The sequence below is a fragment of the Saccostrea cucullata genome, unplaced genomic scaffold (genome assembly GCF_032062105.1).
Source record: "Saccostrea cucullata isolate Sc308-1 unplaced genomic scaffold, CSIRO_AGI_Scuc_v1 ctg344, whole genome shotgun sequence".
NCBI classification, from domain to species: Eukaryota; Metazoa; Mollusca; class Bivalvia; order Ostreida; family Ostreidae; genus Saccostrea; species Saccostrea cuccullata.
In genome coordinates, this window is record NW_026933830.1 from 333227 (window position 1) to 352547 (window position 19321).

Genomic DNA, 19321 nt, shown 5'->3' on the forward strand with positions numbered 1-19321 from the left:
TTTAGCTACAAATACAGCTAATAGCTTAGTACATACACAATCGCAATGACTGTAGCTACAAGTCTACAGATAATAGCTTACTACATGATTACTAGAAATGGACTGTACCTCTTTCTAGCTTACTGTAATAAAATGTTTAAAAGCTTGCTACACACTCAATAGCAATCTGAATCAATTGTAGCTACAAGTCTACAAAGAGAGCTTATAGCTTACTACATACTTAGTTACAATGACTGTAGCTACAATTCTACAAACACAGCTTATTAAAGCTTACTACACCAATACAATTAGTGAAATGTATGTCTCTCACTATTATACTGTACTTCTACATCTATAGTAAAAAGCTTCCAACATACTCAATTGACTGTAGCTGTAGTCTATAGGGATCATCTTTGCTAGCCAAGGCTATATAGTAGCTACAGTCCATAATTACCCAATTTTCTTAATTTTCTTAATTTCTTTTCATAATTGTCATGTTCCATAACTTTTTTTCTCTTTCTACTTAAAATTGAATTTGTGTATTATTTAAAACATAAAATCTTAATTGTAAGGATTTATATACACTGAGATTTATGTCCTTGATATTTTGTAGTTCATGAGGCATGAAATGATTGAAGTGGGCCATCCATTGTATCTAGATAGTAAAGTGAACAATGGCTAAATATTCTCGAGTTTCACTGTAATATACAGGTTATTTAATACAATGTCTGACACAAGGATCTTAGATATGTCGCACGCCCTTTTGCCCTAGAATTACACTCTCTAATATGAAAGCGCAGTTCATATTTGGAATAGTTTTGATGCAGTACTTCCCCAAGAATAGGAGGTGCCATAGGGATAATATGTGGTTTAAATTAGGACATTTCTAACTTAAATTTCAGTTCTTCTCTTTAAAAAAAAAGTTTAATTGCAAGGTGAAAGCAGTCTAATATACGTATATAGATTTATTAAATTTTCAAATCATCCCTCAATTGAAGAATATAAAGTATGCAAAATAAATGATTTATATTTTGCATCTGCGTTGAAAAATTTTCAATTGGTGTGCACGATAAACAAATTCTTATTCGCATAATTCTAAATCTGTGTAGACAACATTATAATCCCTGTTTTACAACATTTAGACATGTAGCCATAATGGGAGTAATTACAGATAAATCAGACACTGAGTGGGCAGATTAAAGCTGTAAACCACAGCAGGGTCGGGGAATTTAAAACTTTATCTCAGTGGTGAATCCTCAATAAATGATCTGTTGTGTGCAGGTTCTTCCTGTAGAGATCGTAATTTGTAATCAATATATAAACCACTCTGTGTAACAGGAATGTTTACAATTAATAAATGTACAGGGAAATATGAATACTCCAAATTTAAATAAAATTGATATTGTAAGGTTAAAATAATTCTTTATAATTTCCTTGATATTTTCTTCCCCTTTTCCTTCAGAGAAAACCATAAGCCTGTTTTCCTGTTCTATACAGAGGTCAGGATTCTATCGTATTCGCTTATCCTGTGTATCTCTTCCTTGAGATGGTTAGATGTGAGATGACAGTCTCTCACTAACTCATCACCCCATACTCTTCCTTGAGCTGTTAGTTTGTAAGATGACACTTTCATCCCCCCTAATCTTCCTTGAGATGGTTATTGAGATGACAGACCCCAAACTTACTGAGCTGTACTAGGATCTAGTGTGACCTTTAGCAGGAAATCGTCTAAAAATCTGCTCATCTTAAGAATTAGTTTAGCTGTAACAAACTCATTACTGAAAGTTCAAACCAGAAAACTTGAAACCAGCTATCAATACAATTTTCAACACTTCCCCCATCGTGGTTATATATCTAAATGTTGTAAAATATGGATTATAATATTGTACTGAAAATTGTACGCCCTCTTTGATATTTATGTTTCAATGTAACCCATTTAGTCTCAATTTACAAAATAATTACTGCATGTACTGATTTGATAATAAATCAGAATTCATTTTTCTAATCTAACTATTGAGCTAGTCTTGCACTACTTTCTATTGTTTACTGCTAATGTGTCTGTACATCTATGTATATATGTATATGACTGGACTCTTCGGTGTGTCCCTGTATTTAGGCCCCTTAATGTCCTCACGGTTGGTCAGTAAAGAAGAAGTGATCCAAGTTGACAGAACTGGTGCCAATCTGTGCTTTATACAATAACATATCTACTCAATTCTGTCACAGGCCTGCACTTATATACCTGGCCAGGTAAAACAGTTTATCCAGTGAGAGAGTAATTATCCATCACATTTACACCTGTATGACACAATGGACCAACCTCCCGTCAGACAGGTGAAACATTCCACGGAGAGATGTCCTATGTACCTGATTCAGGTGGATAGTCTATTGAGACAGTCCTAGATACCAGGTCCACAGGTGGGAAAGGTCCCCATCAAAACAAGCCTTTCTCTCCATGCAAATTCTCTAATTATACAGCTAGCACGCAATCCCCTGTGAGAGCCCTTCAAACGTTTTCCGACATTTGTAATTTCTCAATCATGACATCTCTCCACCCCCTTAAAACTGTTACATAATAACATCTCCCTGCAAACATTGTGCAAGATTAAGTACTGAAGATAAACCGAATGTTTAACAACCAACAACCTTGTAAGCCAGAGAGAGATCCAAAACATTATTCTGATACTACCTTCCCCATCATCTAATGCACACACATGTAACTTTTAAAACCTATTTTTTTTGAAGTTTCAAAAGATCTATGGCTCCATCTGTTTTGTTTTTTTTTAAATGATCTAATACCCTGACACTTGTTGTCTTAAGAATGATCTAATACACAAACTCTTCATGTCATTTAGGTTAGATGACATAATTCGCAGACATTTGCTGTCTTTAAAATGATCTAATTCAGACAACTGTTGTCTTTCAGTTAGATGAACCAATATAAAGACACCAGCTGTTTTTAAACTGATCTAATACATGACCACTTGATGTCTTCTAAATGATTGTGTGCTGACAAACACTTTTTGTCTTTGAGATTTCATAAACAGTGTTCCACTATAAGAATCCATTTACCACATTAAAAATATTTGTATTACAGCTCCCTATGGATTTATTGGTTAACATAAGGTTACATGAGATAGTAACAATAAAACCCTGTCGTAAGATACTAGGTAACATTCTGTACTGCAGTGATTGTGTAAATTCTTACCTTCTGCGGAGGGGAGGGGGTTCTTTTCCTCCGTTTTTACGTGGGTAAGCTGGTGTTCCGCTCGCACATCTTTCAACAATTCAGGGGCCACTTTTGTTGCCATTTTAGACTCAAGCTGACAAAAAATGCAAAAAGAATTTAAAAAGTTTTTCACTCAGCAAATCCAGGCTACAGTCAAACTTCCTGTAATATTTCAGTGAGATTTACACTGATTTTTCACAAACTCACAAGTTTTTGTATGAGAAATACTTCCTTGCGGTAAATCAAATTGTATTTGTCACGTCACACTAGAATAATCCAACTTTTGACAGCAGATGTATATCATGATTATATATATTTATATGCAGAGCAGGATTCATAATCAATACACACATTTAAGGCACAAAGAAAATACAAGATACATATTTGCATGAGATTTTAAATAACCTACAAACTTCATATTTAAATAAATAAAAATTCAAGGTAAATACATCTAAATTAAATTTCAAGTAAAAAAAAAAAAATAATAAGAAAAAGTACAATGACTTACTGATTAGTGTAAAAGTAAAAAATATACTCCGAAACACAACCTTTAAAAGATTATTTAAGTTTAAAGGAATGCAACAACAACACAACACACACACAAGGGGAGGCAGTTAAATCTAGAGAACTTGTTTACTGTCCACAGACTCTGACAGGATGTGGGTCACGAACCCAGGTGAGTCAATGGGGCACGGCATGGGGGAATCTAATCACACGTACATCCTCCAACTTTACAGGACGACTAATCCTACTATCTGTCTAATTAAGTCGGTCGGCCCACACAATTACACAAAATTAAATACTCATTGCCACATTTACTGCATGTGGTTTAAGGCTAGTTGTCTGTAATTTGTCCCGGGCTATGCCTCAGTTGACAAATCTCGGTGAGGGACTCCGAGTTATTGGGTTGGGTCTGAGTCAACAAAAATTAACTACAAAGTGTACCTTATCTCTAAAACTGCACCTCTGACCTAGTTTGGCAGCTTTTTTAAGTAATAGGCTAAATATTTTCTCAATTGTGATTTAGGAAGCATCATTTTCAAAACAAATTGACTTATCTTTTTTATGTTTCATATATTTTTTTAAAATAAAATTTTCAATAAAAATAAAATTGTTTAAATAAACAAAATACCATACTATTCGATCTTAAATTAAAATCCAAACTGATACATATACCTAAAATTTTGTGAGAGGGACCAAATTGGTATTTATGGGCATCTAATAGAACTACATGTAAGTACTTTTTTGAGACCCTTGCTACTAAGCAAGTGGCATGACTGTATGCATGATTGTAATAAAACAAACTTGTAATAGACTAGAGAAGTGTTTATTCAGTTTATACTTTAGTGGGACTAAGATACTGTGCTACATTTGCATGACTATAAGTATCTAGATGTAGTAGTAGAAGTATTAGTAACGTAAGTACTCGAGTCGGCTGAGAGGAAGTCCAGTGTGACGAGGTTACTTCCTCAGGGAAATGGACCAGTTCCTAGAAATACACTATAGTGTAAAAACTATATAGGAGTACAATCCCACAGGGAAAACTTGTCTGAATTTATTGATATGTGCATTGACAACCACATAAATTAACACACTGACTTAAAGGAAATAATTGGTGGACTTTGAAATTTGTCTGAATTTCATATCTATTTTAAATACGAGGGCCGTTCAAAAATTACGCGGACTTGTTGCACAGAAAAAATATTTGACGACATAATCGGGCAAAATGTTACACATAATATAAATGAATCTTTACTTATATGGTCTTCAAAATTTCATATCAAAATGTTGTAAATTGGTATCAATTTTGAGTGATTTATCAGGACATATCATTGTGTCACGGAGCAGCAAAATCTTCCACGTCACAGAAATTATAATAAAAAAATTTGTGATCAAGCTTTCATGTTCTCAACATTTTCCCAAGATTTCATGTACAGTTTGAGTTACTTTATCTACTCAACATCCAAACACCATTTCTTTTCAAGCTTAAAATCTATTAAACAGGTAAAGAATATTCTTTTTTTTGTTTTAAAACCAAAAACTGCAGGTATTTATGAGATATAGTGTGATATTGGTGACTCTCAATCGCGTTCTTTACAGTCCGGACAAAGTTTTCGTCGATAATCTTCTTCCCGTACTCTCGTATAACCTTTATAGTTTATACAGAGGTCTAACGGTCTAAAATTTCAATTTGCCATTTGTGGACGAATGTTACGAATACCCTAGTTTACTACATGTTTTATTATGCATATTTTGGATATATATTGGCGATATCTCGAGCATAACACATAAATTTAAAACATAGGTAATCAGAGATTACAGAGCTCACCTCAATGAATGTTGTCTTTAAGTAAGGCAAAGTCACACAATTAACCAACAAAAATGTGTACATTCCAAAAATGAAAATATTTAAGCAATTTTGATCTGATACTTTGAAATAGACCTACATAAATAATTTAAACTAGTTCTTCTTAATGAAAATGTAATCAAAATCCAGCATCTGAAGCAATTTGAGAGTTTTCATCTCTTGATGCAACATTTGTGCAAGTTTGGTTTATACTATGTTATATTAGCCTTATAGTTTTTTGGAAAAAGACCTGCAACCATAACTTTTACCTGGTCTATTATCTGAAAAATGTATGTCGAATTCAGCATCCGAAGCAAGTCCATTAGTGTGCATCCTAAGATGTATCGTCCATGCAAGTTTACTCATTATAAGGCTCATAGTTAATTGGAAATGAAACATGCATCAAAAACTAACATTTTCACTCATCCACAAAAAGTAGGTCAGATTCAGCATCCGAAGCAAGCCTGGTAGTATGCATACTTAGATGTATCATCCATGCAAGATTGGTCATTAAAGAACTCATAGTTACTTGGAAATGAAACCTGCACCAAAAACTTTAACCTGTTCACTCAACCAGAAAATGTAGGTCAGATTCAGCATCTGAAGCAAGCCCAGTAGTGTGCATCCTTAGATGTATCATCCATGCAAGTTTGGTCAACTTAGGGCTTAAATATATGAAATGAAACCTGCACCAAAACCTTTAACCTGTTCACTCAACTGGAAAATGTAGGTCAAATTCAGCATCCGAAGCAAGCCCAGTAGTATTCATCCTTAGATGTATCATACATGCAAGTTTGGCCAACATAGGGCTTATAGTTACTTGGAAATGAAACCTGAACCAAAAACTTTAACCTGTTCACTCAACCGGAAAATGTAGGTCAGATTCAGCATCCGAAGCAAGCCCGGTAGTATGCATTCTAAGATGTATCATCCATGCAAGTTTGGTCAACTTAGGGCTTAAAGTTACTTGGAAATGAAACCTGCACCAAAACCTTTAACCTGTTCACTCAACTGGAAAATGTAGGTCAGATTCAGAATCCGAAGCAAGCCCGGTAGTATGCATTCTTAGATGTATCATCCATGCAAGTTTGGTCAACATAGGACTTGTAGTTACTTGGAAATGAAACCTGAACCAAAAACTTTAACCTGTTCACTCAACCGGAAAATGTAGGTCAGATTCAGCATCCGAAGCAAGCCCGGTAGTATGCATCCTTAGATGTATCATCCATGCAAGTTTGGTCAACATAGGGCTTATAGTTACTTGGAAATGAAATCTAAACCAAAAACTGCACCAAAAATGTTAACCTGCTCCAAAAACATTAACCTGGTCATTCCTTTGCCGAAACTGCAGCATCTGAAACTTTGACTGGTACAAAGAAACACACTAGAACCATCTTCCATGCATGTCTAATCAATATAGGACATAGAAGTACTTAAAAAGAAAACTGCTCCAAAAAACTTAACATTAACCTGGGACGCCGACGCCGACACGGACGCCGACGCCGAGGGTATTACATAAGCTCCCCCAACTTCGTTGAGGTGAGCTAAAAAGTGTGGTGCGCCGTCAATTTAGGAGACGTCATTTTCACAGTCGTTTTCACGGGAATCGCATCGGAGAAAAACCACTATATTTCTCTTAGTACTTCAAATATCATGTCAGAAATCTAAATACATAATAATAGAACAATTTAAAGATATATTTGAGAAAATTGTCGAAAAATATCGCGAATTATAGAAAATGAATGAGTTAAATTTTGGATTCCGCATGCTATTGCTTCAACTTTTTTGTCGTGCGCCGTACCTCTCCATCAGCGATATCAATATACCGATAATTTAAGTATAGTTTTTTTAAAATACAGAAATTTTTTCCCTAATTTATTGGAATCTTTAAGATACATATTTCTGTGAAATTTCATAACTATATGACGTCTGTAAGAGAAAATAATAGCAGAGTCCGCGTAATTTTTGATCGGCCCTCGTATATATATATGACATGACCATCTCAGAATCAATACTTTGAATAAACTCTCATCTATAAGTATGCTCAGACCCCTTCATTTTATTTTCACCTGTATATGAAATGTCATTTTTCCTGTACTGTACATATGAAAATTGAAAACTGTGCTAAATATTTCTTTAAAAAGTATCATTAATTCTGTCAACATCAAAACTGTTATCAAGAATATTGCATGTTTATCCGAGTCATAATATAAAGATTTTAGTTAACAAGAGGCCCACGGGCCTTATAGGTCACCTGAGTATCATGAAACAACTTTCCAAAAATTGACTTTCCCTTACAGAAAAAACTAATAAGAACTTATAAGTGTTTTATAATCCACTTATTAGCAACTTATAAGTCACTTATAAATTTTGAAATTTACTTATAAGTCAAAGTAAGTATAAGTGAGGAACGGATTTCGTTAATACTTCACTTATAAGTAAAGATGAGCTACATATCAGTGAATATTTCACTTATACCTCACTTATAAGTGAAGATCAGTATGGTATGAGCGAAGTATAAGTGTGGACTTATAATTTTTACCCTATACTAGACTTCTCTCAAGGAGCATTATGGGTATTCAAGGTAGCCAATCAGAAAGTTTGTCTCTGCAGAGATCAGCAACAAGAATTTGAAACCAAGTTTGTGTCTGTGAAAGGATGTTTGAGATTTTAGATTTATTTTGAGTATGCCTTCACATCAGGTACAACAAGTAGGTTCTATATTTACATCATCTCTCTATTTTAACTTCCTTTGCCTGAAATTTTGAATCAATTGACTCAGTTGCTTTCAGATTTCATAAATTTGAAGAAGCCTCAAGCTCATTAAATCCTGTTGCCTTTTTGTTCAACATTTTTGTTTGTAAACTGAATTAATATACTGGATTAATAAACTGAATTAATAAACTGAATTAAACTGAATTAATATGTTAAGTTTGCATCATCAAAGAAATGTCATATGAAAGTGATTTTTTTTCCATAAAATTTTTACTTGATTATTTCATCTAAAGTGCAGATACATGTGTATATGTAAAAAAATAGCTTTGAACATATCATGCAACACCTGCATGGTTGGAAGTTCTGTTCTAAATTAAGATCTTACAGGTAGTGTTGTACTTCACTTATAAGTCACTTATAGTCACTTATAAGTGACTAATACTTGATAAAGTATGAAGAGTTTATGCTTGACTTATAAGTCACTTATAGTCACTTATAAGTGACTATACTTGCATAAAGCATAAGTGGCTAATACTGGCTTATAAGTCACTTATGTTAGCTCATTTGCATATAAAATCCTAATGAGTAACAAATTAGTCACTTATAAGTTAATGTATCAGTGAAGTGTAAGTCCAGAATAAACAACTTATAAGTAAAAGAATAAATCACTTATAAGTCACTTATCAGAAATTTCTGTAAGGGTTGGTTCGTGTTTTAAACCAGATGCCATGAAATTCACAACTCTGAAAGAGGCACCATTGCTTATCATAATTATACACTTAGACTGCTTACTCTAGTTACTACCCAGAGTTAGATCAGAGTAAGAAAGAGAAAATGCATTTTCACTTTATAACCAGTCGTGCACCCCACCCCGAGGAACCACTGAACCTGGGGCCACATATTCAAAAATTTTGGAAATTTTATCATAAATTTTATTTCATCATAAATGGTTGATTAATACCACAGAGCAGATTTCAAGGCATTTATTTATCTTCAGACTATGTACTGTTACCCCTCCACTCCCCCCCCCCCCCCTCCCGATACTCCTGATCCAGAGAACATGAAATTAATCATGCTAGATGCACCTTTCTTCATCATAAATATATGTACTAAGATCATTGGCATAATACCTAGGAGCAATGGAAAAGATTTTCAAAGAATTCATGCATTTTCACTATATATAATGATTACCGGTAGAGCCCCACCCTAACACCAGAACCCCGGACCCACGGGCCATGAAATTCACAGTTTTGGAAGAGGCATCCTTCCTCATCATAACTATGTACATGTATAGAAATGTACATAGCAGAGAAGAAGATTTTTGAAGAATTAATGCATTTTCACTATATCATCAATGGAGCCCCGCCCTAACACCAGAACCCCTGACCCTGGGGCCATAAAATTCACAATTTTGGAGGATGCACTCCTTTTAATCATAACTATGTACTTAGTTGGTTTCTTTAATACCCAGGAGCAGAGAAGAAGATTTTCAAAGAAATAATGTTTTTTTACTATACAATCAATAGAGCCCCGCCCTAACACCAGAGCCCCTGCCCAAGGGGCCATGAAATTCACAATTTTTGATGAAGCACTCTTGGTCATCATAACTATGTTCTTAGTTTATTTAATACCCAGGAGCAGAGAAGAAGATTTTCAAAGAAATAATGCACCTTTACTATATGATCTACAATGTATATAGCTGCACCCTAACACCAGAACCCCTGACCCAGGGGCCATGAAATTCACAATTTTAGAAGAGGAACTCTTGATCATCATAACTATGTCCTTAGTTAGTTAATTAAATATCCAGGAGCAGATAAGAAGATTTTCAAAGAATCAATGCACTTTTAATATATGATCTGTATAGCCCGCCCTAACACCAGAGCCCCTGACCCAGGGGCCATGAAATTCACAATTCTTGAAGAGGAATCTTGGTCATCATAACTTTGTTTTTAGTTAGTTAATTTAATACCCAGGAGCAGAGAAGAAGATTTTCAAAGAAATAATGCTCTTTTACTATATGATCTACAATGTATATAGCCGCACCCTAACACCAGAACCCCTGACCCAGGGGCCATGAAATTCACAATTTTAGAAGAGGAACTCTTGATCATCATAACTATGTCCTTAGTTAGTTAATTAAATATCCAGGAGCAGATAAGAAGATTTTCAAAGAATCAATGCACTTTTAATATATGATCTGTATAGCCCCGCCCTAACACCAGAGCCCCTGACCCAGGGGCCATGAAATTCACAATTTTTGAAGAGGAATCTTGGTCATCATAACTATGTTCTTAGTTTGTTTAATAACCAAGAGCAGAGAAGAAGATTTTCAAAGAAATAATGCTCTTTTACTATATGATCTACATGTGTATAAAGCCCCACCCTAACACCAGAACCCCTGACCCAGGGGCCATGAAATTCACAATTTTAGAAGAGGAACTCTTGATCATCATAACTATGTCCTTAGTTAGTTAATTAAATATCCAGGAGCAGATAAGAAGATTTTCAAAGAATCAATGCACTTTTAATATATGATCTATATAGCCCCGCCCTAACACCAGAGCCCCTGACCCAGGGGCCATGAAATTCACAATCTTTGAAGAGGAACTCTTGATCGTCATAACTATGTCCTTAGTTAGTTAATTAAATATCCAGGAGCAGATAAGAAGATTTTCAAAGAATCAATGCACTTTTAATATATGATCTATATAGCCCCGCCCTAACACCAGAACCCCTGACCCAGGGGCCATGAATTTCACAATTTTGGTAGAGGACTCAGTGCTGATTACAATCATATCAACAGTTTGACTTCTTGATGTCCAGGAGTAAAGAAGAAGATTTTTAAAGATTGCATTAATTTTAGTGGTTTTGGCCCCATCCCTCAGGCCCCAGGGGGGCAGGGACCATGAAATTCATAATTTTTGTTCCCCTTCACCCATAGATGCTATATAGCAAATTTGGTTGAAATTGGTTCAGTAGTTCCAGAGAAGAAGTTAAAAATGTTCAAAAGTTTACGAACGACGTACGACGACAGACAAAAACGGATAGCAATAGGTCAGGCCATCCTTAAAAAATTGTTCGTTTGGAATTGCCGCCTGAAGGGTTTCAGGCACAGGATGGAGGGAGGGAAATTTTTTTTTTTTTAATTGAAGATAAATTTTAATTTTTTGATAAAAATCTCAGTAAACAGTAAATACATTATCTGACTTTAAAAAAAAGTATCTACCATCAACAAAAAAATCCCTAATTTTTACATATATCTGACACTATGTGATACATGTAATGGGCAAAAAAAAATTGATTAAATAAAAAAAAAATCTTCCTGCTTTTAGTCAATAAATTTTATTTAGGAGGGGGCATTTTAATGAGGCGGGAGGCAATTCCAAACAAACTATAATTTTATTTTGGCCTCACCTGAGTTTACTCAGGTGACCTAAAAATACTAATTGATATTTTGAAAAAATTGATTACAATGTACTTTTTTTAACTATGGTATAATTTTATGCCAGCATCTAGTGAAACGGGTTAATTTATAAAATTTAAAGCTGAAGTTGGAATGTCAAAAATTTGCTTATCAAAAAAGAATTTCATGCAAGGGTGTACCTGTATTCTTTGTTATATAGTTGACCTACTAGGAAAATATTCTGAGTGGAAATAAAAACAAAACACCTTTTTCCTCTCATATTTTTTGACAAGTGTCAAAAATCACTTTGTATTGAATAAATTCATTTAAACAATGACAATTTTGCTTTTAAGAGGGTAAAAATAAGTTTAATTATGGTGTCAAAGTCAATTAATATCATTTTAACACATACATGTAACGTTGATAAGTTGCTGACAACTCTTTTAAAAATTTGAAAAAATATTGAATAATTGTCAAAGTCATCATGATGAAGAGATAACATCATTTGCGTAAACATCATTTTCAGTTAGAAATAGCCTCTCCATGGACTTGATGCCTGAAATGATGAATGACATCCAATGCTGAAATTAAGCTCAATATTGGTATAGATGGCATAAAGTGACACAGGTTTAGTAAGCAATAAAAAATGTCCAGTTTTCACAGGACAGGTAGGTGATTGCTACTGTACGGCTGCTTAATAATAGGTTAAACTGTTTACAGACAAAACAAGCAGGTAAAAATCAGATAGAACAATAGAAAACTTCCGTGCCTATCTCTCATCCAGTTCATCCTTATTGTTAATAAGATTTTTTTTTCATTAGCTAATGTAACATCCTCAATAAATATGTCTCTGTTCATGAGTTTTCTGTCAGCACATCAATGGAAATACCCCATTGTATTATTTAAGGAATCACTGTCTAGTTTTGAGGGTATGCCAGGGCATCAACAATTATTGGGAAACATGGGATAATTTGCATAACGGGCGAATTTAGAATCTACATTATACCAGGATGCTTCCACATAAGTTTCAGCTTTTCTGGCCCAGTGGTTCTTGAGCAGAAGATTTTCAAAGATTTTTCCTATATCTTTCTATGTAAAACTTTGATATCCTATTGTGGCCCCGCCCTTCCCCCGGGTGTCATGATTTGAACAATTTAGAATCTACACTATACCAGGATGCTTCCACATAAGTTTCAGCTTTTCTGCCCCAGTGGTTCTTGAGAAGAAGATTTTCAAAGATTTTTCCTATATATTTCTATATAAAACTTTGATCCCCCATTGTGGCCCCGCCCTTCCCCCGGGGGTCATGATGTGAACAATTTAGAATCTACACTATACCAGGATGCTTCCACATAAGTTTCAGCTTTTCTGGCCCAGTGGTTCTTGAGAAGAAGATTTTCAAAGATTTTTCCTATATATTTCTATATAAAACTTTGATCCCCCATTGTGGCCCCGCCCTTCCCCCGGGGGTCATGATGTGAACAATTCAGAATCTACACTACCCCAGGATGCTTCCACATAAGTTTCAGCTTTACTGGCCCAGTGGTTCTTGAGAAGATTTTTTAATGACCCAACCCTATTTTTGTCTTTATATATATCTCCCCTTGCGAGGGGATATGTCCCTTCATTTTAACAATTTAAATTCCCCTTCACCCAAGGATGCTTTGTACCAAGTTTGGTCAAAATTGGCCCTGTGGTTCTTGAGAAGAAGTCGAAAATGTGAAAAGTTTACAGACGGACAGACAGACGGACGGACAGACGGACGGACGACGGACAAAATTTGATCAGAAAAGCTCACTTGAGTCTTCGGCTCAGGTGAGCTAAAAATAGCCCCAAAAAACATGAAACAAATTTATTGATTATTTAGTTACCGTAGTCAAATATCAACATTTATAAAATAAACAACAAAAGAATTTTAAATTATGATCAAAGTAATCTTGTTAACTTTAATTATATATGTGACCTAGATTTAGGTTGTCGGAAGCACGAACATATATAGGCACTATGTCACTTCTCCGCCGCCATATTGAATGCAATGTTGCAGTTGATGAAACGGGAGTTGGTCAGCATGGTCAGGAAACCGATTTGTATGGATGTTAAAATAACAGAAGAAGTTGAGTTGCGTAAGAATTTGGGTGGTAATGACTAAGGGACGATGTCTGTATCAGATGATGGAGTACGTGCAGATCCATGTGGTAATGTCAATTTCTCCACGTGGCTGTTTACCAGGAAGCGGAGTTCTCGGTCTCCGTGATAGTGGACAGCGTGCGCTAGTGACTTGCTTTCGAGCCGAAGATAATTCATTATTTATTTTGTTTGTTAAAAAGATATATTATATCAAATTACTTAGTAAACAATTAAACAAAACATCTATTTTTTCTTTTAGCATATTTACACGCCAGTGATAATTACATGCAGGTTGACACCTGACCTTTCAGTAATAGAGAAATATACATACCACAGGGTATTACCATGAAATTAACAAGATTCAATTTTATAGTGTTTATCATAGAGAAAACAATAGGAAATGGAAATATTATCTATTTTAGCCAGAATTGTCCAAATTCAATGAAATCGCCTTTGGAACATGTTGATGGAACAGTCACTAGTCAAATAAATTCTGTGCACTCAAATATACATATGTATAAAGAACATCTGGACAATAATTGGTCAATATTGTAATTTTACTAAGGTAATATTCCAACCCTGCTTTACTCCTCATGCTTTTTGGAGATAGACTTATACCCAGAATGACTGAGGATGGTGAGGGGATAACCAGTATATATTATTGTGATATAATAATGTTCATGTAAAATTAATCTTCATTTTTTTAATTTCATGAACATAGAGCTGTACTATAGTGTTTCAGTGCATAATGCTTATTTCAGCGAACTTTCATTTTAATCTCAACTTCTACCTACATTTATTATAATTTTAGAATTTGATTTGGTTTTTTTTGGATCACACATGCAATCTTATATCTATCAAAGTTCCCAATATTGACATTTAATTTTAATGCCCTTTTTATGGTCAACGGTTCAATAAAGTTGTTCCTTTTTTGAAAATTTAGTCAATAATATGGGCAATGATAGATGTAATTTCAGCTGTCAGAAGCCTGTCCTCTGGTAATAAAGTACAAAATTTTATGCTAATCAAAGTCGCATATAAGTCTGCTTTCATTCTTTTATTTTCTACAAAAATTATCATCACAGTAGCTCGGTAGGCTCTGGAGTGTTTGCTCCGTGATGGGAAAGTCGTGGGTTTGAACCCTGGCTGGGACTGACCAAAAATAGTTTCTCGTCAAGACAACATAGTGCTTGGCATTCTGAAGTGAAAGTTGCGAGTCCTTCGAATGAGACCTCTTAAAAAAAAAAAATGAGGCACTGTATCATGTAAGGCTTGGAAGGATCAAGATTCATCATGCACTGCTCAATACTGAATTGAATGCAGACTGCATAATGTTCTAGAGGTAAATTAATTAAGCCCTTTGCCGGCATATATATAAAGGTCTCTATAAGCATGATAAGTTAGAGTGGAAAATTCTCGAAAGAGGCGTTGATCAATCAATCTAACAAAAATCAAATTCATTTCAACTTTGAAGGTAGCCGCAGATCTGTAGCTCGCTGGTCTGAAAAAAATAGGGATTAATGACAAGAGAGCTGCAGTGCCACCCATTGAAAAAAAAATGAATAAAATATGTATTGCGAACAAAAAGTTGCGCTCATTTTTGGATTAATTTCTCCAAATTCTTACCTCAGCTATACAAAAGTAATTTAAAACAATTCCTTTGAACCTACCAATTATATTCTCATATTTTATACCTTCACAAAACGCGAAGGACCGAATTATCTTGCTGTCTAAAAAATGGCAGTGTACATAAGCAAAATTTTCGTTGGTTTCCATTCAAGCCCAGGAAAGCTATTTGCAATTAAGTTACATTCCTGTATAAGGAATGTTAAATTGTTTTGTTGTGGAAACAGTACAAGAATAATTTAGGAACACACGGTATAGTAACATTTTTAGATGGCGGTTTGAAAAACAATTGTTTTTCAAACCGCCATCTCAAAATTTTAAGGAAAAATAAATCGAGAAACAGTGAATTTTTTCTGCACAATAAATAACTTTTTTCAATGGGTGCCACTGTTGCTCTCCGGATTGTCAATGGATGACTACCATGACTATTTTGCCTACTGGCATGTACAGTATACAGAATCTTTCATATATTAATTTTATCAATGCTCTCAGAATTGTGTTATTCATGTATCAAAATGTTATTACATGCATATCTCCGTTTGAAAAAGCAGATTGAAACGGGTAACACGAATCACCGAAATGCCCCGTAATCACCGAAATGCCCCTAAAATCACCGAAATGCCCATCAGAATCACCGAAATGCCCTTACATATGTTTTTACACGATGTTTTTCATAAAAATTAATTTCAGTAAAGCATAACTGACAGTAAAATTAATTATTTTCATGTTCTGTGCTTAAAGCGTATCATACTTCAAAGGGCGATAACTCGTTTTTGGTGATGAACTTATAAGATGTGAAGTCTACGATGTTTTTAGAAATCAAGAATATACGTAAATAATATTACAAACAGAATTTTCATTGATATGAAAAATATGATTTACGTTTAGAATATATTTAAAAAGAAAAGAAAAATAAAAAAAGACTATTTTGGCACGTGCCTTTAATCAGTGAGAGTCTTTCTTAGATATTGTTGCAAATCTGTTTTGCTAAAATTATGTGGAATTAGAACAGTCATCAATATTTACATAGTCAACATGGCCAAAATTTAGGAACACACCGTTTATAAAGAAAAAAAATAAACAACAAGATAAAACTTTATTAATATTAACACCATCATTAATTTTTACTGTTTATTCATACATGGCAATGTGGAAATTATAAAAAACAATTGTTTAATATTCATGGCAAATGTTGTAGTTTAACTTGGCCGCCAGTCTTCAGTTTCAAGCTTTAAATAGATGGTGAATGGAAAATAAGGGACATGAGTTGTATCCTTGATTTAAAACTGAAATTGTGAATTTTTTCTTAAAATAATGTGTAATATAGTATGAATAAATAACTTTAACATTATCAAAATTTTTAAATATAATACTTTATTTTAGTAATGTCTAATGTGCTTATTTTATATTTCAATTTAGAAATGCATTACTAGTTGTAAATTCTCCTAAAGACATTGTCAATGGATGACTACCATGGCTATTTTGATCACTGTATTGTTTATGGTAAACTTATGCAGCAAAGTATCATGTTCTGTAAAAATTTCCACATCTGGCATCTCTGTCTTTGATAATATACACTTTTAGAATAAGGAGCAATTACTACTGCAATTACATCTGCTAGCACAGTTGACATATATTAATTTTATCGATATAAACACTGCATGGCCTCCATTTTTGTGTTGAATTGTGTTCCGGAATTTTTCAAAATGTATCAAAATTTTTTTGTTTATTTATTACAAAATAAGGGGCATCGGCGGCATCTCTTGGGGCATTTGTGAAAAAGCAGATTGAAACCTTTAATAAAATTAATTTCTTTACGTCTTTTCGTAAATCCCGCTCGCGGGTAATGTCTTTTTTTTCCTCACGGAACACGTCAACAGTAAAAACTGCCTTTGTGCACGTGAGAATAACAAAACTTTGCGTCAGAAATATAATTTGCTCACTGCAAAAATACATGTCAATATTAAGAGAAACCTTTCAAGCAAATTTTAATGACATTACCTTCTGCTTATTTTTCCGTAAAATTTCTTCCTGTAAACGCACTTCCTACAAGCGTCTCGCTAACGCTGCTGATCAATATCACTCGAAGCTTTGACTGACCAGCCCGCGAAATTTTGAATGACAAAATAAATTAACTAATATTATTTCATAAAATTTGATGCTTCAAGAAACGAAGGAATCCCATTATTTATTCATTTATTGAAATTTTGATTTGAAATAATCTTTTTTTTCACGCCGGATGTATAACCACTGGCCACAACGTTCACCCAAGTAACTAATGCCCTGTTCATCATCCGATTTTTTCCTGCGTTTTCTAATGTAAAACATTGATCACAAATGATGTCCTGATCATGCTACCAGGGGTAATGATTTGAATAAATCTGAATCTGCGTAACCTGCAGATGCTTCCACATAAATTATATGCCTAATCATGGCTTTAATGCTGTTCCTAGGAAAATATTTAAAGTCTTTTCCTACTAGTATCCCTATATGTTAAACTTTGATCCATCATTTCTGCCTCATCCTACAGCCAAGGGTCATGATTTGAACAAACATGAATTATCTATACTACCATCGTCTCAAGCCTCTGTTCAGTGTTCACATAAACTCTATTGGAGAGGATCGTACATTTTGGCTGTGGTTTGCAACAATGTGACCATGTCTTTGCTTTCCTGATATTTCCAATGTATTTTCTATATATCAGTTTGATCACCTTTGATTAATAGCTTTCTTTCAGATCAATTTCAAAGGCGATAGCATTACATGGTCAAGGCCATAGGCCCAATATTGCTGTTTTTGAGAGCATCTTGGAATGGAATAAAACCTAAGATCATAAGCGTAGCCCCCCTCCTTTTTTTGCAAATATATACATAATATAGACATTGGAAATTGGGGTTTACCTTTTTATGTTGGTTTAGCCCCCCTTTCAATTAGCCCCCCAACTTTCTTCAATTTGCTTCTGACGCCTATGAAGATTATGCTATCTTTAAGGGGATGAAGGATGTATGGTCACGTGACTCAGTTGATTTACATCATAATCTCAGATAAAATATGTACAAAACGAGATTGAAACCACCACAGTACTTGTATAATTTTTTTGACTGTTTGTTTGCGTTCACCATCTAGTATAAAAATATCTTAAAACATTCAAAATTTCTTGCAAATATTATCAAATTACGGAATAGATTAATCCACTCTGCCGTTTCCCTACTCTGCGCGTCCAGTGCGTCTTTGACGTCATAGTGGACCTCTTAGTTCAGTAAGATCATACACGATAAAAACGGGTAGTATAAAATCATAAAAACGGGCCATAATATGTACATGGTAGGGTATTTTGTAAATTTCAGAACGCAAAAAATATTTTTACATGGTTGTTGACGGAAAAAATTTCAGGAATGTGTGACGTCATAGTTGGGTTTTCCCCCGAGAAATGTAAACATGACCGTTTTTTTGCAAATATATACGATATTTTTAATAATAGACAATGACGACCTTGAACTTCGACGTAAATTTTCTGAATGATAGGATTTTTTGCAAATTAATTTTTTTATGGTTTAAGTTGTCCTAAAAAATGTTGGTTTATTTTAAAAGACCCCGCTGGTATATTTTTTAATGGTGAAAAATTTCAATTTCGACCGAGCAATGGACCCAGAAACACGGAGAATAAAAACCAACTTTCTTCATGTCTGCTTTATTTGTTCTGTAGGACATACTATGAAGATATATTAGGTATTTTATGCTATCTTTAAGTTGAAACTTGATCACATAATCTTGGGTTTTATTCCATTCCCTGCATCATGTGTATTTTCCTTTGCAAATGACCCTGAAGTTTACGACACTCACCGAGTACATACAACCCGATAAGAATGTGTTCGTTCCTTGGAGTTAAGAC

The 19321-nt window shown here is 34.3% G+C and overlaps 1 protein-coding gene across 6 annotated transcripts in view; it reads right to left on the reverse strand.

The window, feature by feature from the left end:
* The window catches only part of LOC134239409 (centriole and centriolar satellite protein OFD1-like), a 32281-nt gene extending 14744 nt beyond the window's left edge, over positions 1–17537 (reverse strand). Inside the window, exons 1-2 of one of the 6 annotated variants that reach the window (XM_062721584.1) lie at positions 17431–17537; positions 3188–3302 (exon numbers count right to left, since the gene is read on the reverse strand). In XM_062721584.1, the coding sequence (XP_062577568.1) occupies positions 3188–3290 (103 nt within the window). In that variant the 5' untranslated portion in view covers positions 3291–3302; positions 17431–17537. Of the gene's footprint in view, positions 1–3187; positions 3303–3415; positions 3534–3716; positions 3979–17430 lie in introns of those variants that run through there. The other 5 variants (XM_062721583.1, XM_062721588.1, XM_062721587.1 and 2 more) reach the window with 5 other exon arrangements.
* Positions 17538–19321: the final 1784 nt, after the last annotated feature.